The sequence below is a fragment of the Citrus clementina genome, unplaced genomic scaffold (assembly GCF_000493195.1).
Source record: "Citrus clementina cultivar Clemenules unplaced genomic scaffold, Citrus_clementina_v1.0 scaffold_3, whole genome shotgun sequence".
NCBI classification, from domain to species: Eukaryota; Viridiplantae; Streptophyta; class Magnoliopsida; order Sapindales; family Rutaceae; genus Citrus; species Citrus x clementina.
The window spans coordinates 4,625,924-4,650,581 of NW_006262339.1; the positions used below are offsets into that span (position 1 = coordinate 4,625,924).

The following is a 24,658-nucleotide window of genomic DNA, read 5'->3' on the forward strand; positions in this document are numbered from 1 at the left end:
GTCTCACAGATCCACTCTAATTTTATATATTTACACAAATTGCCATTACCCGCCATTCTCAACTTCATTCAACGAGCGCATGTAGCTTTTGTTATTACCTCACGTACTGTAAGATCCTTAACTCTCACTTCGTTCACTCCCTCTCTCACTTTTACACAAAAATGGAGGGTCTGATCAAGGGCTTAGTCGACGTGGCACTCGGTGGTGGCCGCGATCGCGACGACAGAGAGGAAGAACAACGGTCCCGAGATGAACGGTCCAGATCCAGTTGGGCGGAGGTTAGTTAACGCCTGTTTGTTGAACCTTTTCATCTCTCTTCGATGATCAGGATGTATGATGAGTGTTGGAATGGTACATGCTAAAATGCGCAGGTGGTGTCGGGAGATCAGGATCGAGACGCTCAAGAAAGACGCCGCCACAGTCAGCATAATAATCAGTGGAGCGTTCAGGTCTGTCTTTAGATTCATTTGATTTGATTTGATTTATTTAATTAAAAAGATATCTCGATTAAAAGTTGTAAGAGATTTAAGATGTGATGCGAAAGCAGGAGGAAAGTCAAGTCTGGCAGGACGAAGGTTCGAGACCTTCAAGGCGACCTCAGAAGGTAAATTTTGAATTTTCGCTTGTGAATTGTCTCATCATCACAGTCATCATTCGTCGAGCTTAAGTAATGGCTCTCCCTTTAAATATATTAAATTTAAAAGAGAAAAAGTTTCTGACTCTAATTTGTCACTTATTAGTTGTTTCATCACTCCGGATTTTTGAATTGTGATCATTTTAATTAGGCCTTTTCTCTTGAAGGGAATTTTAGAGGAGAAATATGTATTTGTTACGGTGTTTTGCGTCTACTAAGTTATTGTATTTTATATTAAGAGTTACTTAATTATGCCACAGATTGTTACTGTGGCAGATATCAAATGCACAATTTTGGCACCCACAAATGTGACATGGGTTTGTCGATAGTGATTTTAAGGAGAGAATATTTGCATCACTATTTCCAGTTTGAGACTTAACTCCTGGGGATTAATAATGCATTACTAATGAAGTGGAAGGCCTTTATTTTACATGTACGTTATATGATATACGCGTAGAGCACCTTGCAGAGAGAATTTATGTCGCCCCTCACACACACACACACATGAGTTTTTATGTGTGTATTTTGTCAGAAATAACAACTTAACGAAAAGATGGTTCCACCTTAAGATAAGTCTCTTAATAAAAGAAATGTAAATGACTTTCAGAACCGTTAAAATCTGTACACGACAAAAATTGAACCCTCAGAAATAACATCAATTATTAATTTATGAATTTTGCTTTCAATGTTATACTATTATAACTTTCCTGTCTTCATGTGCAGTTATTTGGATTTTCTTTTTCTTTTTTTTGGGGCATTGGCTCAATGAGGTGTGTGCTCTTCAATGTCTGTAATACAGGCTGTAGATGAAGGGCACGAGAAGAATGAAGGTTTTAATTGGAACCAGAACAACTGGAACAGAGAGGTCGGTTACTGAGTTTTATTTTATGCTCTGAAAGTCTGAATTCCTATCATATAATTTATTTTGTGGAACTTTCAATGTTGTTTTGACTTTTTATACAGGAGAAAAGAGAGGATAACAATGATGGCTGGGAGACTGTTGGCAGGAAGCCTCCAAGGCGACAACACAAGGTAGGTATTTTTGCTCAAATTTATCGTGCACACTTCAGTATGGCCTGAATATTAGTTATAGTCCATACCTTAGATATATTACTATTTATCTCATATGTGCATTTAATCAACTTTGAGGAAATTGTCTGTGGAGGATGTAATTGTTAATGAACTCACCGATTGGATTAAGTTGAATTGTCGATTTTTGAAACTCAGTTCATCTGAATTCTACATTCTTATTAGATATATTACTTTGTTACTTTCTTATTCTGCTAGATCGGAATGTCATAATTATACCGAGAACATGAAATACCTTGGATCATTTTCTGATGGTTAATTCTTAAAGCATTCTGGCTTTCTTCTTAATAGTCATTATTTGATTGATACTGTACAAACATTGGTTGAACAGATTCAGAAGGAACAATGGAATGGGTACAAAAAGCCTCCTAATGAGCAAGAGTACTCTAATGACGTTCAAATTGATGATACCTTAGAACCCTCAGAAGAAGAGCTTGCTGACCTGTCACAAGGCTGCTATAGGCTCTGGGAACTTGATTCAAATCGTCTGGTACCTGGCAAGGACTATGAGATTGACTGTGGTGACGGGAAGAAGGCTTACCAAAAGGATGATATGGCACAAGGAAGCCTGTTCAGTTGGCTTAGTGATGACGTATTCAGGAAGCCTACTTATTCTCGGTTCTGTTCACTTTTAGATAATTACAATCCAAATGCAGGACACAAAGAAGTTGTCACATCTGAAGAGAAGCAGGAGCAAGCTGCTTTCATTGAAGAAATCAGTAGAACTGCACCAATTAAATATCTTCATAAGTATCTCTCAGCCAAGGGCATTGTATCTGGGAATTATCAAGATTTTAAAAGAACAATCAGCAGTCTCTGGTTTGATCTTTATGGCCGAGGTGGTACATCCAGTTGCTCTTCTGCTTTTGAGCATGTTTTTGTTGGGGAAATCAAACAAGCTGGTGAACAAGAAGTTTCTGGCTTCCATAACTGGCTTCAGGTCTATAATTATTTTCTTTTTCTCTTATGTTTATTATTCATTATTAAGTTAATGTGAGTTGGAATTCAAATGATTTGCATTAATTATATATGTTTACAAGTTTTGAGAAATGTTAAAAAGCTACTGAATTATTTTACAATTTATTTTTTTATATTTGATGGAGAAGACTAAAGAAGTTCAAGATAATGCATCTTGTAGTTAGTGATTGTTGTTGAAGAAGAAGGCACTCTTGATTCACTGTAACGTATGCTTGGAACTGGTGGAACAGATGCATTATCCCTTTAAATAAATGTGACAATTAGGTTTGTAGTCATTCTGGAGAATTATTGTCAGGGTTGGTCATCATGGGCACCCTAAATATTTTGTTATTTGTAGATACTGAATTTATCACAATAGCAAAACTTACTCAGAAATTTTAAATCTTTGTAATTTTTATGGTTAATAATTTTCTTTTCATCCTCATTTCTCTTTTCATTTTTTTTGCAATTAGAGAGTCTATCATAAATTATAACAGCTGAATATTGTGTTTACATCTGTTGTTTTCTCCAGTTTTGCCTTGAAGAAGCAAAAGGAAATGTTGATTACCAAGGATATATATTCCCCCGACGTCGCGGACAAGTCGTAAGTGTCTTTATCTTATGTTCACTTTGGGTTATGTGTTGACGAAACTGATGGTTGAGCTTGAAATCACAGGAATAGAATGTTTAACCCACTTTTTTTCCTTTTTATTTTTGGAACTCTTTCTTCAGTTATCTATTGCTAACTGGGGCTTCATGTAAATATGTTAGTATCATTTCTAACATGCATTTTATGCAATGAAAGGATATCTTCTATTCTCTGACTTCCAGGCTGTGCAGGTTCTGTATCATTTTTCTGCTGTGGAGTTTAAATAGTAGTCTTCTAAAAGATCTTCATATACAACCTTAAACTGTTTCTCACTTATGATTCTTTTAACTAATCATGTTTAGGGAAATAAGCCGAATGATAAATTGGAGAAATTGCATTACTAAAATTGGATCTGTCCAATTAAATTGTTATATCACTTGTATATATATCAAAAACAGGTTTTCCCATAAGGGAAGCATCCAACCACAATTGGCTTTGTTACAAGATTTTAGCTACTACTGCATCAGTGGAAACCAGATTTACTATATGTTATGATATCAAGAACAGGTGGTTTTCCTTCATCCATTTTAACCACCACAGCTTTTGTATTTTTAATCCCTCTGTTTCTTTGTTCTCTTGCAGCCGGACTCTGAAACGCAGTTGCTAACAGTTCAGTTTGAATGGAACGGCATTCTCAAATCTGTATCAACCACTTTGGTTGGAGTGAGTCCGGAGTTTGAAATTGCTTTGTACACCCTATGTTTCTTCGTTGGTGGAGAAGATAACTATGTACAGCTGGGTCCATACCCTGTTAATATCAAGTGCTACCGATTCGGAGACAGAATTGGTTCCGTCTTTCCTATTGCAGAGAATTGAATTTCTGGTTCTTGGTGAAGCCTTGGAGTCTTACTCAAAAAAGTTACTATGTCTAAAAAAGTAGAAATTGTGAGACCATGTAAAATTATGTGCTAGAAACTGAGGAAAGTTAATAAGTAAACTGTTGTTTTAGGATTTTGCCATCTAAGGCTGTAAAATAAAACATGCAGAAACTTACTGTCATATATGATGATTGTTATGCTCAGCAGCCCTTTTATATTTCACTTATGATGCTTACTGACTGTCAAGATGCTAACATACGTTCTTCTGCATCAACTGCCCCACAAAGAAGCACTATTTTATCAATAGCAAGTGATGTTTCTGTGGGCGGAGTGATTCAACATAATGCAGATCTTACTTGTAATCTTTGGGCGTCATCTTTATTGCCTTCTTGTGATGACAATGTTATTCATCTGTCCATTGTCACTCGCAGTTTTTCAAATTTTGAGTTGGTCAGTTGGCTTAACGGGAACCTCTTGAGAAAGAAACAGACACGAGACATCTGAAAAGGATACATAAAGAAATATCATAAGAGGATTCTGCATCTTCAAAATATCGATTCCTTCAGAAACCTCCATCCAGATGCAAAGGGTCCGGAAGCAAGTCAAGCAACCATTAGTAGATTAAAATGAAAATATCTTGAAAGTTTATCTGATTACATGGAGATAGATCCCTGGCTGAAATACACAAGGACAGTATGATTACAGATATACACATTCTCTTATCCGCTACCACCACTTGCGCTTATCATAGACGAATTGTACTTTTATCAAGTGAATGGAACCACCATTTGTGCGGATGGATATGCAGGAGTCCGACCATTTGTTGTCAGCATTAGCAGGATGAAGATATTTCAAGCTCAGCCAATCTTTCAGGTTCAGTATCTAGCTGTATACTACTATTAACGACGAAGCACCTTATAGAAAACAGCTAAGTTGCTGGCGGCTTCAAATTGCCACTTTGCCTAATGAATTAAACCTGCTAATTCCAGCAATTCTGATTAATCAAATGTCCCAAGCCATTGGTTTGCCAGCTAATTAGTTTGTGCTAGGTTTCTATATATATACACTTTGACTGTAGCTTCGTTTGAAATGAAAGAACTTAATTAGAATCGAGACCATTTCCAATCTTCAGATTGAAATTTCCGTGCGGCACCAGAATAGTATTGTCATAATTGTCATTCTGAAGGATAATACGAAGAAATGGGATCAATGTGATCATATCTACAGGACAACATTATATATTTTTCTACAAGCGGAAAGTACACAACAAAACACAATGCCTAATGAAGTCTTATATGTCCACTGTATGTGTTAGGCAACGAGCTTTGAAACTATGCGTTCATTTTCTGCAGTCTCTTCACATTCTGTAGTCTATACGGCACGCAAAGACTTGGAGCTGCCTAATGCGTGTACTTTGCTACACACTTGAGTTGATTGATACTGGAAATTGCTTAATTACATGCAGAAAAGAGTCATGCCCATGGCCCCTCGTAATTCTATTTATATTGAAGGAATGCTCATGGCCACGCAATGACTAATATGTGTTTATGTGGATTCTGAAACGCATACGTTTCAGCAATGGAGAACCGCAAGCAAAGAAATTAAACCAAATGGCACCAACAATAAATGGAAGATATAATTGTGTTGGAGGACCATATTAATTACACTTTTGTTGCTAAACTACAAGACAATAACCAAGTGTGAAAACGTTAACCAAAATGTGGTCTCTTTCCTGCCTGTCCAAATTCAACACTAAATTCAGCTTCCTTGGAATTATAGTAGGTTACCAAATTTTCATGGTAATGAAACTAGATTCCCCAAGGGGGAAAGAAACTGAAGAAAGGGTAACAGTAAAATTTATAAAAAGAAAAAAATAGGTACTGAAAATTTATTTAACATCTTATTTATAATAGATTTATGTATATAATTATAATGAAAAAAAAAAAAAAGGGAAAAAGCAGTATGGGTATTAATTATCACCAAAGCATACAAAAATGAGCTAGTGAAATATTATATCAGTAGTAAGGAAACGTAGAAGAATGATGCATGATTAATTTCCGACCCACCATACAATCTGGGACGTATATAACCATTGATTACACATGCCTTATGATTAATCATTAATTTGTCAGCTTTTTATATACCATATACAGAGCGGCCATTTCACTTTGAAAATATGTAACAAAATAACACAAGAGTCTCAACCTTTAATTTAACTTGATTCTATCTCAGACCCGTTAATCTATGCATGAATTGAATAAACCTCTTTCACTTTTGCTTTGTATGAAAGTGAGTTCGAAGAGATAAGGGTCGACTATGAATATATATCATCCGCAAAACCATGTAATGGCTGACATGAAAACTGAGAACTACTTGATGACTTGCTGAACAACTAAGCTCAAATAGACCTCACTTGACTAAAGACCAATCCATCGATTTCAATGGGGTTTCTAAAGATTCGAAATTATCTTTTATCTAAATTATTAGGACCCGCTAGCTTAGTTCTTTGTTATACATCAAAATCGAAATTACCAGCATTTTATAAAATGAAAATGCTCAAAACCCCTCGGGCATGCACATCATATGCATGAACCAAAGTGGTATATACTTCATCAAAAAATAATTTCACACTAAAGATTTATTAAAAATGTGATAGAGCCCTCAATTTATTGAAACAAATTCAAACACATGCAATAAAATATGGTGGATCAGTGAAGCTATCATAGTTGGTCTTTTGATAAATCATCATAGCACAAAACGAAAACTCCAAGAGAAGAAAGCGCGAAGGCCTAATTACAACGACATGAGCAGTAACCCCACTTAAAAGAGCCACCGGCTCTTCTTATCCTAAGCAAACCAAAACCAAGAAAATTTTGCAATGAATCAAAAAATTTCAGCCACATAAAAATTTCAGTGACTAGAGGTGAATGTGGGGTTTGCTAGGTACTTGTAGGAAAACAAAACCACCCATTGCTTATCATGAAACCAAAAACGATGTCGTTGAAAGTTTGAGTACTCGAGTTGATTCAAAATAGCAAAGAGGTTGTATCATCATTTCAAAGATACTTCATTTTCTGTGCTGGCCTGCCTGCACAAATTTGAGGTAATTAAATTGATATTAACAAAACGCACATGCAAAATATATAAACTTTTACATCAATAGGGTGATCACAGATTCGCAGATATACCCTTTGTGCCAACAGCCCCCAATAGTGGATAAGAATATAAAAAAGTGCAGCCACGTAAGGTGAATACGACTAGAAAAAGTGAGCTGACAAATTTGATCTTCTGCACTTTTTCTTTCGTAAACTAGAGCCCACACAAACGTCATCGTTGTCCTCTTCAAAAAACATCAACTTGGAGTTGAGAGTTTTTCGTTTTATAAATAAACACAGAAACCCGCCTTCAAAATATTCCTTATTGGCCATTGCTCTTCATTTCCAAAGGAAAAAGAAAAATATAGTGCTATGGCCTTAACACTACGTTCTTCAACTTCTTTTATCAACTTAAATGACACCAAAACCATCAAAACACCCGACGAATTCTCATCACCCACTACTTGTTTTGCCAAAATCAAGCCTTCACGCCGTCTCCGGGCTAAGAGTTCAATGCAAGAAGCTCAGCTCTGTCGTGACAAACATTCAACAATGGGAGGAATTATTAGGAAGAGTGAGAAAAGAGAGATGGTTCATGAGCTCGCGAGTCCTCCTCACAATCATCATAGAAATAAGGTGCCTGTGTTTGTGATGTTGCCACTGGACACGCTGTCAAACTCGGGGCACTTGAATAAGCCTAGAGCTATGAATGCTAGTTTGATGGCGTTGAAAAGTGCCGGTGTTGAAGGAGTAATGGTTGATGCTTGGTGGGGTTTGGTTGAGAAAGATGGACCTCTCAATTATAACTGGGAAGGCTATGCTGAGTTGATTCAAATGGTGAAAAAGCATGGCTTGAAGCTACAAGTTGTTATGTCGTTTCATCAGTGTGGTGGAAATGTTGGAGACTCCTGCACGTATGTGATAACATCTAATTTTATTATTATTATTTTTTTTTTTTTTTTTTTTTTTTGCATATGCGTGTGTTTTAGTAACGCCTCGTGAAGGGTATTGAAGCTGTAGTCTAACCAAAATAAGTAATCTACGGCTTTATGTTGAATATGTACAGTATTCCGCTACCTCCATGGGTGCTTGAAGAAATCAGCAAGAATCCTGACCTGGTGTACACAGACAAGTCAGGGAGAAGGAATCCAGAGTACATCTCGTTGGGTTGTGATACAATACCGTTGCTCAGAGGAAGAACACCGATTCAGGTCTACTCAGATTACATGAGGAGCTTCCGGGACAGATTCAGAGATTACTTGGGTGATGTTGTACAGGTAATAAAGCTTTCTGTTCAGTGTAAGATTACACCTTGTGATGTTAATTAGTACTAGTATCAAGGATAGTTTTAACATAAATTAACCAGATCTTAACCTAATTATTGTTTGGCCTCAAAGAACATAGAAGTAGCAACACTAGTACAGTTTAAAATGGAAATCTTATGCACTTTTAAGGTACATCTACTAGAATGGCCGTTTTGCCAATCCAACATTCAAAACCCATTCTTTAAAAATCACAAGTCAAAATATGCTGGGAACTGGATTGCTACTGCAAGAGCAGAAAATTTTACTTAGTTTTAGAAACTCATTCCAATTTCAATTGCAGGAAATTCAAGTGGGCTTGGGTCCTTGCGGGGAGCTGAGATACCCAGCTTATCCAGAAAGCAATGGGACCTGGAAGTTTCCAGGGATTGGAGAATTCCAATGCTATGACAAGGTCAGCTTAACACCAATTCAAATAATACAACCTTTGGATGGCCCGTCAATTATTTTGTCAACATTAATTTATCTAAATGGAGGACCCATGTTTGTAAAAATAATAATAATAATAATAATAATAATAAAATAAATGAAATTGACCACCCTTCAATATGATCAGACAAAACATAAATTTGGTGAAACCAGCCAGATCAAGTGGATAAATTGAATTTGGATTAATAAATTGTATTTACTATTTCATGTCTAACTTGGCTTCCATGCCAAAACAGTATATGAGAGCTTCACTGAAAGCATCAGCAGAGGCATCTAGTAATGAGGACTGGGGAAGGAGTGGGCCTCATGATTCTGGCCAGTATAATCAATTTCCTGAAGATACAGGGTTTTTCCGGAGAGATGGTACCTGGAACTCTGAGTATGGACGGTTCTTCATGGAATGGTACTCTGGAAAGCTAATACAACATGGTGATCGAATTCTAGCAGCTGCCAAGGAAATATTCCAAGGAACTGGCTCAAAACTCTCTGGAAAAGTAGCCGGAATTCACTGGCACTACAGATCGAGGTCCCATGCGGCTGAATTGACAGCCGGATACTACAATACTAGGTATTGTGATGGTTACATACCAATAGCACGAATGCTGGCTAAACATGGAGCTATATTAAACTTCACCTGCATGGAAATGAGAGACAGAGAACAGCCTGGTAATGCGAACTGCTCACCAGAAGGATTAGTTCAGCAAGTAAAGATGGCAACAAGGACAGCTGGAGTAGAACTTGCCGGGGAGAATGCACTGGAGAGATATGATGCAGATGCATATGCACAAGTTCTGGCAACCAGCAATTTAGATGCTGGCAACGGGTTGGGTGCATTTACATATCTAAGAATGCACAAGAAATTGTTCGAGAGTGACAACTGGAGAAACTTGGTAGAGTTTGTGCAAAGAATGTCATCGGAAGGCAGGAGGCCAAGACTTCCAGAGTGGGACTCAACTGGAAGTGACCTTTATGTTGGCTTTGTTAAAGGGAAGAATGGGAAGAAAACCAAGGAAGCTGCTGTTGTGTAAAATGTATTTTGATGTTTTAGTATAACACCACATTCTATCATAAATCATAATGATGACAAGAAAGGAAAAATAGTACAAAAACATTGTAGTAGATGTACAGCATGACACTGGCATCAAACATGGGAAGTTCTTACTTAGATAGCCCAAGTCTAAGAACAATAACAACTGCACCCCATCACCAATTTATTAATGGAGAATAGTTTTTACAAGGTAATACTTTTGTCAGTCCAGATTATGGGGATATGATAAGCAGTTGGAATGGATTCATTGTGTTTTGAATAGTGTGTTCAATCAAATTCGTTCGTTCCTCACAAAATTTTTTTACCAAAAGGCACCTGTGGTTTCTACTAATTCCCATTTCTTATGTAATTTCGAGAAAGTGGCGATGCTCAAATGCTACTTAAAAGCCAAGTGCACTACTGATAACCATGCTTTTAAGTAATAAGTGCTACCGTTATTTATAGTCAAGAATCAATAAATTCCCAGCACTGACTATTGCAAACTTACTGTCAAAAAAGATTAATATAATGAAAGGCCAATAGGGTCTGTACTGACATCCATTTTCACTCAAAAGAAGAGTCTTGAGGTGAACAAATTACAAACCTTTTCCGGAAAATGAGAGGAAATCTGCACCAAAACTAACATGCCAATCCCATTGGTTCCTAATTATCCTCTACAACAGCACACATTCCTCACAGACAACGCAAGAAGCCACGAAACATATGCTTCCAGAGAGGGCCACCTGGGTAGCACTTTTCAACCAATGTCTGAAACCTAATGGGTCGTCCTTCTTTCCCAATTTTCATCCTTAATCATACTGATGACTACTCAATTCCTAACAAACAACCTAAAACCAGTCACCTGAATTTTCCCAACCACAAAGAAAAATCCACACTTCAGATGAGCATCAAATTCAAAATTTTGATCAATTGCCAAACAATAACTAATAAATAAAAATAAAAAAACTCTTAGAACTGCAGATGTGGATATTCTTTCAGCTAAGATTCAGTTAAATAAGTTATCATTGTATGATTCCACAGGACAGAAGAAACGGAGTAAATGAAAATAAAGATGAAAAAAAAATACTCACATACCGATCAGGAATGAGGAGGAGGCGAATTTCCTCGTTTAAGATCTTCGATTAAGTGCTCCAGGTCCTTGCGAGCGGATTCTCTTCCAAACATGAATCCGTACCTGACAACACAACCAACATCAAATTTCAAATAAAACAAAGTTTACTTCTCGTAACAGTGTGACAAATTACGAGAATTACCATGCCGTAACAGCGGAAAACGCAGCTGCAGTGGCAATCGTTTGAATCAGACTGAACCTTTTTTCCATTTTTCTTTTTTGTTTTGTATTTTATTTTGATTTTGGAATTTGATAGCAGATTTGGGTTTTTTTTTTTTCTTTCTCCCCCAGGGTTTTGTTCTGAAAGTTGTGACTGTTAAATTTGGGCCGCCTTGGGCCGGTAGCTTACGGGCTGAACGAATCAGGTCTTTGTACTTGTTAGTCTCGTCGTAATTTCTGAAGTTCCCATTTTCTCTTAAATAAACTCGATAAGTCTTTGAGAACTTATGGTGATTTTCATAATCTTTCAGGATCTCCCTGCCTTCTATTATCATTTACCTTGGAAATGGTTAATTATGAACACAAGTACATTAATTGTGTGACAAGTGTCCCCATCAGCAGTCCCGTAAAGTAACCAAAAAACCAAAAAAAAAAAAAAAGTCAATTGTTTTCATGAAAATTGGTAATAAACATGGCATTTAAACTTAATATTAGAAAGCTACAATCGCCTCAATATGAGTTTTCTATCCTAATTTACACGCATTTTATATCTAATATGACTTCCTCTTCACTGCCTCTCTATGTAATGAATGAATACAGTAGTAAAATGTAGAAAATCAGAAATAAAAATAAAAATAAACATGCAGGATCAAGGCTTTGCTTATTTACTACTAGTTGAATCAAGCATGTAAAGCCAACAAAATTGTATGTTTCCAATGACTTTGGGATGAATTTTGTATAAGAAATAAGCCCTTCCCGTTTACACTTGGACCTGCCAAGAAAATAAGAATCAAAAGTTAGTCAGCATTAAGATTTTAAGCATCTGGTTATAAATCACAAATATCCATATTTATACAAACCCTCTTTGATCTTCGGTCAACTAATCTCGATGAAGAAGTAACAGGAGTCTTGGCAGCGGTAGTGGTGCTGGAGCTTCCCTGCTCTGATTCTTGTACTGCTAGCTTCAAGCTTTCTACCACCTGATTCATTGTCGGTCGCTCTTCAGGATTCTTCTTCAGACAGTTGTCTGCCAATTTAGCAACCCTCCGAGCTGCATTGATGGAGTACTGGTTTCTTAGTCGCGGGTCTATCATCATGCTGAACTTTTTACCATCGGCTGGGAATTGCTTTACCCACTCAAGAAGTTTCTGTTCCATTGTTGGGCGGTTTCTTTCTAGCACCCGCCTGCCAGTAAGGATCTCATACAGCACCACACCGAAACTCCATATATCACTCTGAGATTTGAGATGGCCTGTTTCAATATATTCTGGGGCAGCATATCCGTACGTCCCAACAACCTGATGCCAAACATAAAACATATACTCTGATTCATCAAGGCCAGAGCAAAGTTATAAATCGTTAATGCAAACAAGCATTCCATGCATTCTTCTTGCCAAAGAATTTTGAAGAAATCAATCTATAGCTAATGTTTGAATGAGAGAGCTATCCAAGTAAAAGGAAGGGATCATTTTGGCTTTGAAAAGAACAACGATGCTGGTAAAATCCCCCGCAAAGGAAAATAATGGCTAATCAGAGCAATGTTGCTTAACTCATGGCTGTTTTAGAGGCAAACAGAAGAAATTAAAATTAATTCATCATAGCTACCCAATGGGAAGCACTTAAGATGGTTTTTGTAAAATTATACAGATACGGCCACTGAAAGTGCCAGACATATGCATTTCTAACACCAACTTACCGCGGTTGAAACATGAGTATGGTCACCCGTTGGCCCTTCCCTAGCAAGCCCAAAGTCTGAGAGCTTTGGCTTAAAGTTCCCATCCAAAAGCACATTTGAGGTCTTGAAATCTCGATATATCACCTAAAGAATCAACACAAGCAACAATGGATCAAGAACATGCAGATAATAAAGTAGTCTTCTAACAAATTAAAAGTAATTAATGAAATTTGAATAAAGATGACAGGCAAGTACGACTGTGGGAGTTAGTTAACAGCAGAATTTAAAGGTCATATGAGCATTTGACCCCAATAGGCGGCAAGAAACCAAGAATGTGCACACAGAATCTTTACGACGATAATGTATTACAGGTCTTTATTTTCCCCACAATTCACTAAAAAAAAGCATATGATGTATCTCTGATTTTATCCCCAAGCTTTCATCAATTTCCAAATTCAAAAGCTTTAAAATGAAAATGAAAATCAATTATTTTAGATTGAGCTAACAATTATTTAAGACCTTGCTCCGTAGGGTTTAATAATAATATAATGTCCGCAAAGTACAGATACTCCAAATTGACAGATTTGAACTCTTCTTAATGATGGAGCTACCTCACCAATATCAAAAGTTGAAAACCCCATAAATTTCCAACTTGTGGGATGGTAAAGATGGGCCAACTTTAAAATAAAAACACTAGAGCAAAACTGCACAATGACATTCATTAAGTTTCCCTGGTATAACAGAAAACTGACGAGAATAAAGCAGCACCACATGTTTCTGTTTTCCAACAATCAAAAGCCACAAGCTAGATCATAAAAGATATCAACTAAAGTTTGTATAGCCTAGTGAAACAAGTTGAGGTTGAAGCCTCATATTCATGAATTGTTAAATGTCTAATTCCAAGAACATTGATACACAATCATACGGTCAACTGAAGTTTGCTGGAACAAAGCAAATTTACCTGGATTTCCAATCCTTCATGTAAGTACGCCAATCCTTCAGCCGCACCAAGGATAATCTCTAATCTTGTCTTCCAAGGTAGCGTGGGCTGAGCCCTGCTAAAAAGGCGATCTTCTAAGCTTCTATTAGGCATATATTCATACACCAAAAGCCTTTGAATTCCTCTTTCATCCTCTGTGGAGCAATATCCTAAAAGTTTCACCAAGTTTGGGTGACTAACAACCCCAAGAAATTGAACTTCTGCGAGCCATTGCTTATGACCCTACAGGAAAAGACATTATAAATAACATGAATTATACATATAATGAAGTGCAAATACGATAATGATTTTGTTAATTCAGGGAAAAAAAAAGAAGAAGAAAGTCGCAAACACAAAAGCCATTCATTAAATATTTTCCGTATCTTTTGATTTTTCATCTCCCTTCCGCTGTACAATGGAGAAAAGATGAACTTTTCTTCCCCATACCCAATATTCTTTCAAGCACGTCCTATATTTTCAATACTTGATGAATTTCAAAATCAAAATTTGCCACCGGTATGAAAATAAGATTACCCAGAATTTGTAAACCATCTAGAACCAAAAAGCGATGAGCTTTTTCACCCTTTAATGTAAACAAGTGTTGGGCTGTAATGCCGATCCCTGTCTAATTCAAGCCATATTTTCTCTCAATTCCCAAATTTTATTGATTCAAGCACAACATAATCCAAATTTCGACGCAGCAACAAAAAGTAAGATTCACATTTCGTTGCAAACTAAATCCATGCTTTCACAAGATAAGCCGCTTGATAAAGATCGAACTGATTCTACCAGGAAAGCACAAATTGACTACAGCAGAAGCCAGTCCAAAAAAAGCAACATCTGAATAACAATTAAAAAAAAAACGTATTGCAGTAATTGAAAAATTATGACCTTGTACCTGCAAACCATGGTTGTTGAGCTTTTTGACGGCAACAACAAGAGGCTCACCCCTACCATCGAGAGGCCTAATGGTGCCCTTATACACGCTCCCAAAACCACCTTCTCCAATCTTTAACATCCTGTTGAAACCATTGGTTGCCTCTCTCAGCTCTTGCATATCGAAGACTCTCAAATGGTGTTCCTTCTCCTTGTACAACTCTGGTATGCTCCTTGGTGATGGTAATGATCTTGCTGTACGGTTTAAAGCAGAATTATTATCAAGTCTATTTTGGTTTCTGGGTTCTGGGGCAGAGTTTGAACCTTTTTTGGGCTTGAATTTGTCCTTGAAAATGTAGAAACACTTCATTTTTTTATCCTTTCAATATGAACTTTCTTCGGTCTTTAAGCTTTTTGAAAGAGAAAAGCCATAAGCAATCACCAACTTAAAAAACACAAAATTTATAGAAAAAGAAACAAATAAACAGTGTGAACTGAGAAAAGAAAGCCAGATAAAAAATTTAGAAGGAAAACGAGTGGGAATAATTGAAAAGCCGTGAAGTTGAAGATATAATTTATTTGGCTTCTAGTACTATACACAGGATATGATCATATGAGCAACAAATATGAAGACGGGAAAGAGAAGGAGAATACACAGTTGAAATGTGGAAAATCTTGAATGCCCACGTAGTATGAGAGAGAAACCGGTGCCGCGTTTGGACTATTGAAAAAAATAAATAAACAAATAGAAAAAGAAAAAGGACAAGGGGAGTGACGGAGACAGGACTATGCAGCAACTAGATGACCAGTCCATATGATCAAAAGTCCGAGAAGACCCTTCTCTCAATCTCCCTCTCATTTATTGGATTTTTCATTTTTGTGTCTGTCGTTTAACAAATTGTAAAGACTTTTGACCTTGTTTTATAAATATAAATAAATTAGCTCAATATTCAGTCTCTGTCTTTGATTGTTAGTCTTCAAGAATCAAAGACCGCGCCAGCTTCAGTTGAGTCTAAAGGTTGGTGACGCAATGCATGTCGAAGCGGTAGCTTCACAGCCAAAATTTGGGGGCGGGGGGAAGTTTTCAATACAATAAAATCTCCATAAATTAATAAAGTTGGAATCATATAAAATTTATTAATTTATAGAGCTATTTATATTTCAATTAACGTACATTAACAACACTTCATAATTTCTTATTACAATTTAAGAAATCAACTCCGGAATTTTTATATACAATAAGAAAAATAAGATATAAAATCCAACTAAATTTAAATTTTAATATAAATAGGTAATAATAAATTTATATTTTATGTATATAAGTAACAATAGAATCTTATTTTATGTAATTAAAATAACAATAGAGTCGCCATTTGTAATTTCAGTAAATTATTAATTTATAATTTGAATGGGACTACAAAATTATATAAGATTTAAAAAAAACATTATTATATTATTATATCAAAATTATTAATTTAGTTTATTAACTCAAGTCGGAATCGTGAAAATTTATTATACAATAAAAATTATTAATTTATCAAATATTAATTTATAGAGATTTTATTATATTACGTCTCCATTTCAGTTCAAAGAAAAAGGTTAGCCGACTCATAATTTCGTTCATAATCGGTCGTATGATTACAATAAAGTGGGAAAAAGTAGTTGTAATCGGGCTTAGTGTGGGAGGGAGCCTCGTACTAGGTAGCGTTGCATTATCAAAGATCATGATTTCGTTGAAGTGGAAAACGACTGTCAGTGTGTTCTGTGTAGAGAATATTATTATATCAATTTTTTATTGTTGCCCGCGTTACGCCCGGCTTTAAATTATTGTATCAAGAGCAGCATGGTTTGGCATATTAAAAACAACATGAATAAGGAGGAGGAATATGAATAGTACTTAAAAATGTCAGTTAACAGTCCATGCTACCAAACAACATATTAAAAAAAAAAAAAACTCTAAATAATCTATAAGAGTAAAAATTATTCCTTGGTGCAAATGTGCATTACCTTATTATATTGAAACTCGGTGGGGGGTTGTTTCGAAACAGGGGAGTTAAAAAAAGGCAAAACAATGATAGGTTCATAAATTACAACAGCTGGAGTGCTTCTTTCGGCAGTGTGAACAACGATACTGAACTTTGAAATTGAATGTTACGGACTAAAAAGCATTAGGAAAGAAAGAGAGCTTTCAATTGACATTTTTTTGACTCGACAGATAGGATAACAGTTTCACGGACCCATTTGAGCTCTTTCATTTATCTTTTCTCTTTGTGAGAAATTTTAAAATAATTCTTTGCGAATCGCCTGAGTTTGACTGTGACTGCGACTCTTTTATTTTGTAACATAGTATGGACAGAGAGGCAGAGATGCTTCTGTTTTTCTTCTTCACTTTATGGGAGTTCTTTTGGGTACGTGGACGGAGTAACACATGACTGTCAAAATCGGCGACCCATGTTCCCTAATAACTAGAGATATGTGTACAAAGCATTAAAAAAAATGGATTAATTATGCTGTGAGAATTGAGATGATGCTACTTCATTCACAACTTGATTAAATGAAAAATCAAAAGATTCGAGTTTTTATTTTTTAATTTTTATGTGCCATAATATTGAAAGTATTTCATTTATTAATTTAAAAGCAAACAATAGGGACAGTCAAGTTAATAATAAGGGATTGTCAAATTTAAAAATAAATCATGTATCAGCGTGAGTTAATTTTATTTCAAATATTTGAAAATACATCACTTTTTCTAAACTGGGGTATTCAAACTACATTCTTATTCTTCGAAAAGAAAAAAATTCAAAAAAGTATTCAAACTACACCTTAAGAAATTGTAAATTTCTAAATATGAATACTAATTTAGATAAACACAAAAAGTCATTGACGCGTGGGGTATTGCCTCCACCTAAAAGTTAAACTTGATATCGACTTCCCTGCTTTCAAATATGACAAGAAGTAGTTGTCTTTCCAATTACCACATAAAATATTTGCGAGTCAATCTAATTCTAACCACGTAACTTTTGGTATTAGTGATAATCCGTGTTTAATAACAGTTTGACAAGTAAAAGCGGTCTCCATAAAATAATAAAAATATGATACAACATTAAATTATGACTGCTGTTTCCACGGGACTTTTGAGTCCGGCTGCGGTACCGTGTAACTATTGCATCTAATCTTTAAATTTATTTATATAAATAAATTTATGGTGATCCAACGGCTGAATACAATGATATCCACAATTTTCTCCGGGACTTTCGTATTGGATTTGACATAATCCCAGCAATTACCCAGACAAAAGAGCGATGAAGGCTACGGCTCTCATGGTGGGGAGTTGGGACGATATATGTCTGCGTCATTTGTATAGTCTCGTAGGACTTGACTAGCTTACAGAATCTGTAAGCTACAGACTGCAGCATCAGCCGTTGGATGTGGTTGGATGTGGAGTGAGAAACTAAACAATAGAAAATCGGATGGTGGGATGACGGGAGATGTTTGTTACAGAATCTGTACCATAGACAGGTCCAGTCTCGTATTGTATTTTCATTTTTCCGCGTCGTTGAAGTCAAATCATAGATGTCGCAGGTTCTTCCTTCCCTCTTCCTAAAGGTTACATATTTCTTGACTGGCAACAGCGACTGCCCATCTACCCACATAAAAACAGGGCAGCAAGCAAGCATTGGAAAGTGGAAACAATTCAGGAAGAGGAAAATGGATTAGTCGACTAGGATTACAACTTCCATCCAAGACCCGACATTGACTATGTCCGTGACCGTTTAAAGTGAAAAGTAAAGGAACAAATCTTCAAAACAAAAAACAAATTGGCAAGTGAAAGTGATACAACTGTGATTATACAGGATATGAACCGATACAATCTCAAATACACATACTATGGTACGGTTTCTCCCTGGATTGGAGGATGATTTTCACCAAATGTCGGAAAAATAACCATAAACTCCTCGAATGATTGAAGCTACCAATAAGCTGCGATAACAAATTGGGGAAGCCTGGAAATCTCTCCATCGTAGTACCAATAATTAAAACAATTCTACAACAGATGCATTCTGCAACACTGGGAAGGGCCAACTGGCACACAAGCTATGCTAATGATAGTTGCAATCAGACTGCAGATCACCCTAGAACTCTCATGAGATGTCAGATGTAACAATTTATCTAGGATTCGAAAGTAATCTTCGAGCCATTGCAGGTGGAGCTAATCCTGGAATATCCCGGATGTCTTTGTTGTTCGGGTTCACAAGCTGCAATATCAAGTTAAAAATGATGAGGCAAGTGCATGAACACCGGAAATATGCAGACAAGAGGATGTGTGGGGCAACCTGCACTGGCAGCATTTGGCAGAATGGCTTCTAAACGGTGAAAATTTTCTGAGGAGTTGACGAGGTAATCTAGTTTTTCTTTTTTCATTTTTATTTTAGGGGATAAGGAATCATAACCTTGATTGATTAAAAGACTGAAAAAGTAAATGATACTTTCTGGGAATATACCCTTCCCAGCAACAGATTCATCATATGCTAAAGCAAATTTAGCTAATCTAGTTGATTTATAGAATACTGTGCCGATAAGGATGTTAGGTAATAGTGCTTCAATATGTTCTTAAAAGGGAACAGATCCAAGTGCTTTTCCCCAAAATTATCAAAACTCTAATATTCTAGGTCGAATCAGGTACTTTCATGATCAAGCCATTTGTCCTCTGGCTAAGCTAAAACAAAGATCCTAACTTAACGCATACGTTAACCAGTTTTTTCATTGATCGACTTCAGTAAGTGTTCTGCAACAAGTTTTATCAACCTCACTGGCATTAAACAATAGATCACAAAGAAATTCTCGTATCAATTTCCAATTAAGCAGTGGCAAATATTTGTGGAGTTAGCTATTGTGAAAGCACGAAACATTTAAACTAGTACACTCTCAGAAAGACCTAATAACATAGCCAATCAAGTCTAGACAAAGGCAAATCTGATGCTCTTGTGTAAAAGAAAGGTTTTGTGGTGAATGAAATGGTGATCGCATTGCCCATTGAATGACTAGAACAATCTCCATTTCAACGGGAAATACCAATCTCCATTTAATGAACAAGTATAAATAGATTTCATACCTTCACTATTATAATGGCTATGACTCCAACGACAATAAGGAAGAGCATTGCCATAATGCACTTATCAGTAGCAACCTGATGAAATATAATGAAGTGAGTAACATAATTACACTGAACCTATTATACAAAAGAAAAGGAAGTGGATAATTCAGAGATTGACCTGCCTACCAATTTCCCTGACCAGTTGAGAAGCCTTCTTGATTGAAAAATGGATAGAGTCTAGCTCATTAACAATCCTACTCATTTGTTCGGTCTGAATATGAGACATAAAAATGTTCAGCTCCCAAAGCCACATTTAGTCTCGTACAATGAAAAGAAAGTAGCCAAAAAGATAAATTGAAACTCAAAATTGCCAAAGTCCATAAAATTCAAATTCTTCGAATGCTGTCGAAATTGCAAACCTGAGCCTTGAGCACTGCGGCTGTCTCTGTTCCAACGTTAATAGTTTCATGAACAACCTATCATAAGTAAGCAGAGGGGACAATTACTTCTTTATTTTGTGAACTACAGAACTTACAACCAAACTTTGGAACTGGAAACTGTAGTCTTCCTCTGAACACACACTAACCTGTTTTGATCTCTCAATGGCTTGATCAGTCTCATCCATCATTCGATTTCCACTATCCATTAGTTGTTGATTTGTCATGGCTGCAAAATAAATAGTCTCAACCTTAGAAATGCTTTGGTTGGAAGAAAACAACTCCTAGAGTTAGATTAACTGCAAATATGTCAAAGTTCAATTGTGTTATACGTGGGAAGCGTGGTCTAATGCAACAGCATTTAATGGTGTACAAGAACATTACAAAAACAACAAAGTTGTGAAATTTCACAACTGTACAGATACCATGGAGTGAATAATCCAATTATTTCCGAATTCCTTAGAGAAAATACGCATTTTAGCAGTGAATGTATATTCTTGCAATGTTTTATACCCAAATTTCCAACTATTATTTATAACACTTGAACCTCTATGTAGACAGAGCTATGAAAAATCATGCTCAAGAATAGGCTATATTCTTACATGAAGCTAGCAAAACATTGTCTTCAGCAAACCCTTCGTTTGGCCCGTCAAAGAGATCAACTCGTTTGTTGTTTTCAAGATTGGTTTGATGTCTGAAAGCCAACATCAAAATAAGTGCAATTCAGGGATCAGAAGCATGACTGAAAATTATTTAACAGTCAATAGAAAACAATAACTACCACAATTACGGCACTGTATACATAATTAATGCAAGAATGCAAGAGCTTTAATTATTAACATTTTGCCACTTCATGACAAAAATAGAGTGGAAAAGAGAAAGTATGGAACTGTATACAGATTGGCAACGAAAGGATCAACCCCACAAGAGAAGAAAAAATAATTAAAAAAAATCTAAACTTAATGAAATTAATCCAATCAACGGTTTGAGCATCATATACTTCCAGAGGAAAAAAAAAAAGTTTCACTGAAACTCAGTAACTATACAAGGTTGAACAGGAATCATAAACCATAAGAGAACACAAAAGAAATATGATATTCAAAACATTCAGATGCAATGTACATGAATAAAACTGCTCTTGAAGCTACAACCTACAAGAAGCAAAATAGTGGTAATTTTGAACATATGCAAACTTACTGCTTTTTTAGAGCCACATATGAGTTCAACTCTTTGACCTGCAGAGAAAATGCAGACAGCATCAAGCAAACTTGAGATATAAATTGACAAAAAAATACAACAATTTAGAGCGTCAAATTATCAATAAAATTTAGAGATTGAAGCACACCATTGACTGTTTTTTCTCACTTAGCATCTTGTTGGTTTCTGGATCATTTCTACCCTCTATATCCTTAACTTCTCTGTCAAACTCTTTGATAAGCCTGAAATGACAGGAAGACATTGCTCTGTTTCAAACTAGAGAGAAAGCATATTGAAAACATCACCAGCAGCATATTGGCCGACCAATCTAGACAGCAGTCTTTGTGAGATATCTAGAAGTTCAAGCCTAGCATCTAGAGATTGACAAACTAGAGTTCCCAAATTGTTTGGCAGCTTCCACTGAATCACACAACTTCAATCTCATTGAATTTGAACGGTCAATCACTACACAGTAGCAAGTACAGGGTCGACGTCACGAATTTTGTAAATCTAGGAACGTCCTAATCTAATATTCATTTGTACTTCATTTCATAGCCAATGTTCTTCAAGGAAGTACGTTACACATATGGTATACTAGTTCAAAAATGTAAAAATTGCAAACGATGATAGTCACTGTCTATGATTGCTCTACTAACTAACAACAATTAGTTCAGGAAACGAACTAAATTATTGAGCAAAGTGCGTATTAGATTCATCTTGGAGCTAGAAAAGGGAAAAAAGGGCTAATAATAAGAACAGTACATATGTTAAATACCTTTTACATTCCCGCATCTTATCCGTAAGCTCCTCCAACTGCCTACTCTGCCTATTAACATCCTTGATCTTCTCCAATTTCTGGAATCCATTTCTGCAACAAAACACATAAATTTACAAATGTTTATATATGTGTATGTGTGTGTGCGTGTGTGTGTGTGTATTTGTGTTTTATGTATTTCTTACGATAAAGCACGGAAAATGTCAGTGATTTGTCCATTGATCTCCGCTAAATCGTCGCTGATCGATGATAGATCCATCTCTCAAAAAAAAATTCAGAATGCAGCTCGAAACTTTATAAAGCTTATACCGCCAAATTAATCATCACCAAAAAAAACTAACGAATGAAGCTCCTAATTAAAAAAAGAATAGAAAAGAAAAAAATGAAAACTCGAAAATCTACTATTCAAAATCAGATCCGCTGAGTCTCAATGGAAAATCGGCAATTTCAAATTCGGATTCGATCCGCACAATGTAGGTGGCTGTATCGATCGGGGAGACCAAAACGAGGACTTACAATGTCGCCCGATCTAAACAGCATAAACAAACAATGTGTTGTCGTGATTGACAGAATATGATTTGGGTGGGTTTATTTTTGTAATTTAATTTTGTTTTACTGTGTTCGTTATTATTATTATTATTATTGAGCTGATTGAATTGTCATTGGTTAGTTTTGGAGGTTTCGGCTCCGAGAGTGAAAGGTTTGAAAAATAATTTAATTTTGTTTTATTGTTAGCGATAATTTTGGCCGCATTTTCGGCTAGTTTTTAAAAAGAAACTGTAGCTGTGGGGCCCGTCAAGCACGCGGTGTCTTGTGCGCTCTGCCTACTTATTAAGTGGTTTGGCCAACTGGTGGGGTCCACTGCTAGCATACCGTATCGTCGAACCCTGCTGACCGTCTGATTTGAAGATTTTTCGTGACGTCTACGGAATTCCCGTGGGAGGATCTTTCACCCCGTTGAAAAATGATTTGTCCTTTTTTCTGTTTTTTTAAGTAGGAAAAAAAGTTAGCTAATAACTTCACAATAACTACTCATAATAGGCAATCCGGGGATCCCTCGTAATAATATCAACTCTACATATATTATCTCATGTAAACACCTTCATTCTTTTCATAATAGAGTTAGTACAGATATATTATTAAATTACACAAACATATTACTAAATCATACATTTTTATGGTGAATTAGATATTGATCTTTTTTAAATTATATGATTTAATAATGTGTCCGTCTTTTAAAAACATGAAAATACCTCATATATATATATATGTATGTATGTGTGTGTATTCTTTTTTTTTCTTTTTTTTCAAGTTTTTATAGTCTAAGATAAATACAATCCAGAATTTATTAGTATTATTGGCATACCGAGCATTAGAAGCCCTTGCAAGTTCTAAGAGCATGAAGCCATGAACAACTTTAGTTATCGCTCATTAATAGAAATTTAGTTAGGTCCATTTTTTTTACTATAAATATCTGAATGGTTATTGTTTTAATATTTTTAATAATATATTATAATATGCATCCATTAGGTACAATAGAGATTTTTTTTAAATAATAAGTTATCGCTTTTGAGCATTCAACTGAGTGAACAGCTAGCCACTTGGGCCCCTCCCTCACATTTGTGAGGGAAGGAGTTCGAGTCTCCGCAGACGCATTGTAGGAGTTTAATTTAAATATCCTTCTTTGGAGCCCTTGAGCTCGAGTGAAGGCAGTCTTTCTCTCAGATTGAGAGTTTGGCGTTCCTCGAATATTTGAGAGGGTTAAAAATCTGAGCGGTGCCATATCAACATTAATGTTAACAAGGCTCAGTATAAATATATGATTGTACATATCAATTATACTATCATGTAATATGAGTTGTAATTTGAACTGTAATTTGAGTAATAGTCTCATGTAATCAAAAAAAAAATTGAACTGTAATTTGAGCAATAGTCTCATGTAATTAAAAAAAAAACTGAGTGAACAGCTGAACAAGTACGTTAGAAATTCACTTCTTTTATAGATTTGAAATGACAATCTGGATACTGAGCTTCACTAAAATTAAAAGTTAAATTAAATGTATTAATATTATGGGTTGTGTAATAATAATAATAAGGTCTAATTTCCAAGAAGACATAATTCTCCCAAAAAATTGAAGGATTACTTATTTTGTATTTGTAATATCACTTGAAAGGAAAACAAAAACAATATAAAAAAGGTGATAATAATAAGATCCTTATCTTCACTATGTTATTATTCATGAGCATCACCAAATGATTCTTCTAATTTAACTAGCAAAGTTATGCCACACGCAGACATAGGCCACACAACTA

The 24,658-nt window shown here is 35.8% G+C and overlaps 5 protein-coding genes across 7 annotated transcripts; 2 read left to right on the top strand and 3 right to left on the bottom strand.

Moving 5' to 3' along the window:
* Positions 1 to 4,369, top strand: LOC18048235 (poly(U)-specific endoribonuclease-B). Its single transcript, XM_006440073.2, has 8 exons — positions 1 to 278; positions 372 to 449; positions 548 to 604; positions 1,434 to 1,499; positions 1,598 to 1,666; positions 2,055 to 2,663; positions 3,213 to 3,284; positions 3,912 to 4,369. The coding sequence occupies exons 1-8, from the start codon at positions 162 to 164 to the stop codon at positions 4,143 to 4,145; spliced, it is 1,302 nt and encodes a 433-aa protein (XP_006440136.1). The 5' UTR covers positions 1 to 161; the 3' UTR covers positions 4,146 to 4,369.
* Positions 4,370 to 7,468: 3,099 nt separating this feature from the next.
* Positions 7,469 to 10,448, top strand: LOC18048130 (beta-amylase 3, chloroplastic). The gene is made up of 4 exons (XM_006440076.2): positions 7,469 to 8,156; positions 8,309 to 8,519; positions 8,848 to 8,958; positions 9,230 to 10,448. The coding sequence occupies exons 1-4, from the start codon at positions 7,615 to 7,617 to the stop codon at positions 10,019 to 10,021; spliced, it is 1,656 nt and encodes a 551-aa protein (XP_006440139.1). The 5' UTR covers positions 7,469 to 7,614; the 3' UTR covers positions 10,022 to 10,448.
* Positions 10,449 to 10,524: 76 nt separating this feature from the next.
* On the bottom strand, positions 10,525 to 11,701 carry LOC18048132. Of its 2 annotated transcripts, none has more exons than XM_006440075.2 (3): positions 11,295 to 11,701; positions 11,116 to 11,215; positions 10,525 to 10,882 (listed from the first exon to the last, which is right to left on the bottom strand). In XM_006440075.2, the coding sequence occupies exons 1-2, from the start codon at positions 11,360 to 11,362 to the stop codon at positions 11,119 to 11,121; spliced, it is 165 nt and encodes a 54-aa protein (XP_006440138.1). In that variant the 5' UTR covers positions 11,363 to 11,701; the 3' UTR covers positions 10,525 to 10,882; positions 11,116 to 11,118. The 2 variants fall into 2 exon arrangements, with proteins under 2 accessions (XP_006440138.1, XP_024044338.1); XM_024188570.1 differs by having other exon boundaries at positions 11,112 to 11,215.
* Positions 11,702 to 11,759: 58 nt separating this feature from the next.
* On the bottom strand, positions 11,760 to 15,574 carry LOC18048131 (probable serine/threonine-protein kinase PBL19). Its single transcript, XM_006440077.2, has 5 exons — positions 14,864 to 15,574; positions 13,948 to 14,208; positions 13,008 to 13,130; positions 12,172 to 12,609; positions 11,760 to 12,083 (listed from the first exon to the last, which is right to left on the bottom strand). Exons 1-5 carry the CDS (start codon positions 15,209 to 15,211, stop codon positions 12,072 to 12,074), a joined length of 1,182 nt encoding a protein of 393 aa, XP_006440140.1. The 5' UTR covers positions 15,212 to 15,574; the 3' UTR covers positions 11,760 to 12,071.
* Positions 15,575 to 18,534: 2,960 nt separating this feature from the next.
* LOC18048133 (novel plant SNARE 11) lies at positions 18,535 to 23,065 on the bottom strand. Of its 2 annotated transcripts, none has more exons than XM_006440078.2 (10): positions 22,531 to 23,065; positions 22,346 to 22,438; positions 21,719 to 21,812; positions 21,571 to 21,608; positions 20,976 to 21,067; positions 20,523 to 20,602; positions 20,356 to 20,412; positions 20,115 to 20,207; positions 19,955 to 20,029; positions 18,535 to 19,097 (listed from the first exon to the last, which is right to left on the bottom strand). In XM_006440078.2, the coding sequence occupies exons 1-10, from the start codon at positions 22,602 to 22,604 to the stop codon at positions 19,008 to 19,010; spliced, it is 786 nt and encodes a 261-aa protein (XP_006440141.1). In that variant the 5' UTR covers positions 22,605 to 23,065; the 3' UTR covers positions 18,535 to 19,007. The 2 variants fall into 2 exon arrangements, 1 of the variants encoding a protein (XP_006440141.1); XR_002906469.1 differs by having other exon boundaries at positions 19,076 to 19,097; positions 20,123 to 20,207.
* Between the last annotated feature and the right edge of the window lie 1,593 nt (positions 23,066 to 24,658).

What these genes read in the sequence shown, in the direction of transcription:
- LOC18048130 (XM_006440076.2), top strand. Translation starts at nt 7,615, where the DNA reads ATGGCCTTAACACTACGTTCTTCAACTTCTTTTATCAACTTAAATGAC. An exon ending in AATGTTGGAGACTCCTGCAC is followed by an intron (nt 8,157 to 8,308) that starts GTATGTGATAAC and finishes GAATATGTACAG; the next exon opens with TATTCCGCTACCTCCATGGG. An exon ending in AATTCCAATGCTATGACAAG is followed by an intron (nt 8,959 to 9,229) that starts GTCAGCTTAACA and finishes ATGCCAAAACAG; the next exon opens with TATATGAGAGCTTCACTGAA.
- LOC18048131 (XM_006440077.2), bottom strand. Translation starts at nt 15,211, where the DNA reads ATGAAGTGTTTCTACATTTTCAAGGACAAATTCAAGCCCAAAAAAGGT. An exon ending in ATGAAGGATTGGAAATCCAG is followed by an intron (nt 13,131 to 13,947) that starts GTAAATTTGCTT and finishes TTGATTCTTTAG; the next exon opens with GTGATATATCGAGATTTCAA. An exon ending in ATACTCATGTTTCAACCGCG is followed by an intron (nt 12,610 to 13,007) that starts GTAAGTTGGTGT and finishes GTTTGGCATCAG; the next exon opens with GTTGTTGGGACGTACGGATA.
- LOC18048132 (XM_006440075.2), bottom strand. Translation starts at nt 11,362, where the DNA reads ATGGAAAAAAGGTTCAGTCTGATTCAAACGATTGCCACTGCAGCTGCG. An exon ending in TTTTCCGCTGTTACGGCATG is followed by an intron (nt 11,216 to 11,294) that starts GTAATTCTCGTA and finishes TTGTGTTGTCAG; the next exon opens with GTACGGATTCATGTTTGGAA.
- LOC18048235 (XM_006440073.2), top strand. Translation starts at nt 162, where the DNA reads ATGGAGGGTCTGATCAAGGGCTTAGTCGACGTGGCACTCGGTGGTGGC. An exon ending in CCAGATCCAGTTGGGCGGAG is followed by an intron (nt 279 to 371) that starts GTTAGTTAACGC and finishes TAAAATGCGCAG; the next exon opens with GTGGTGTCGGGAGATCAGGA. An exon ending in AGAACAACTGGAACAGAGAG is followed by an intron (nt 1,500 to 1,597) that starts GTCGGTTACTGA and finishes CTTTTTATACAG; the next exon opens with GAGAAAAGAGAGGATAACAA.
- LOC18048133 (XM_006440078.2), bottom strand. Translation starts at nt 22,604, where the DNA reads ATGGATCTATCATCGATCAGCGACGATTTAGCGGAGATCAATGGACAA. An exon ending in GACATTTTCCGTGCTTTATC is followed by an intron (nt 22,439 to 22,530) that starts GTAAGAAATACA and finishes GTTTTGTTGCAG; the next exon opens with AAATGGATTCCAGAAATTGG. An exon ending in GTGAGAAAAAACAGTCAATG is followed by an intron (nt 21,609 to 21,718) that starts GTGTGCTTCAAT and finishes TTTTCTCTGCAG; the next exon opens with GTCAAAGAGTTGAACTCATA.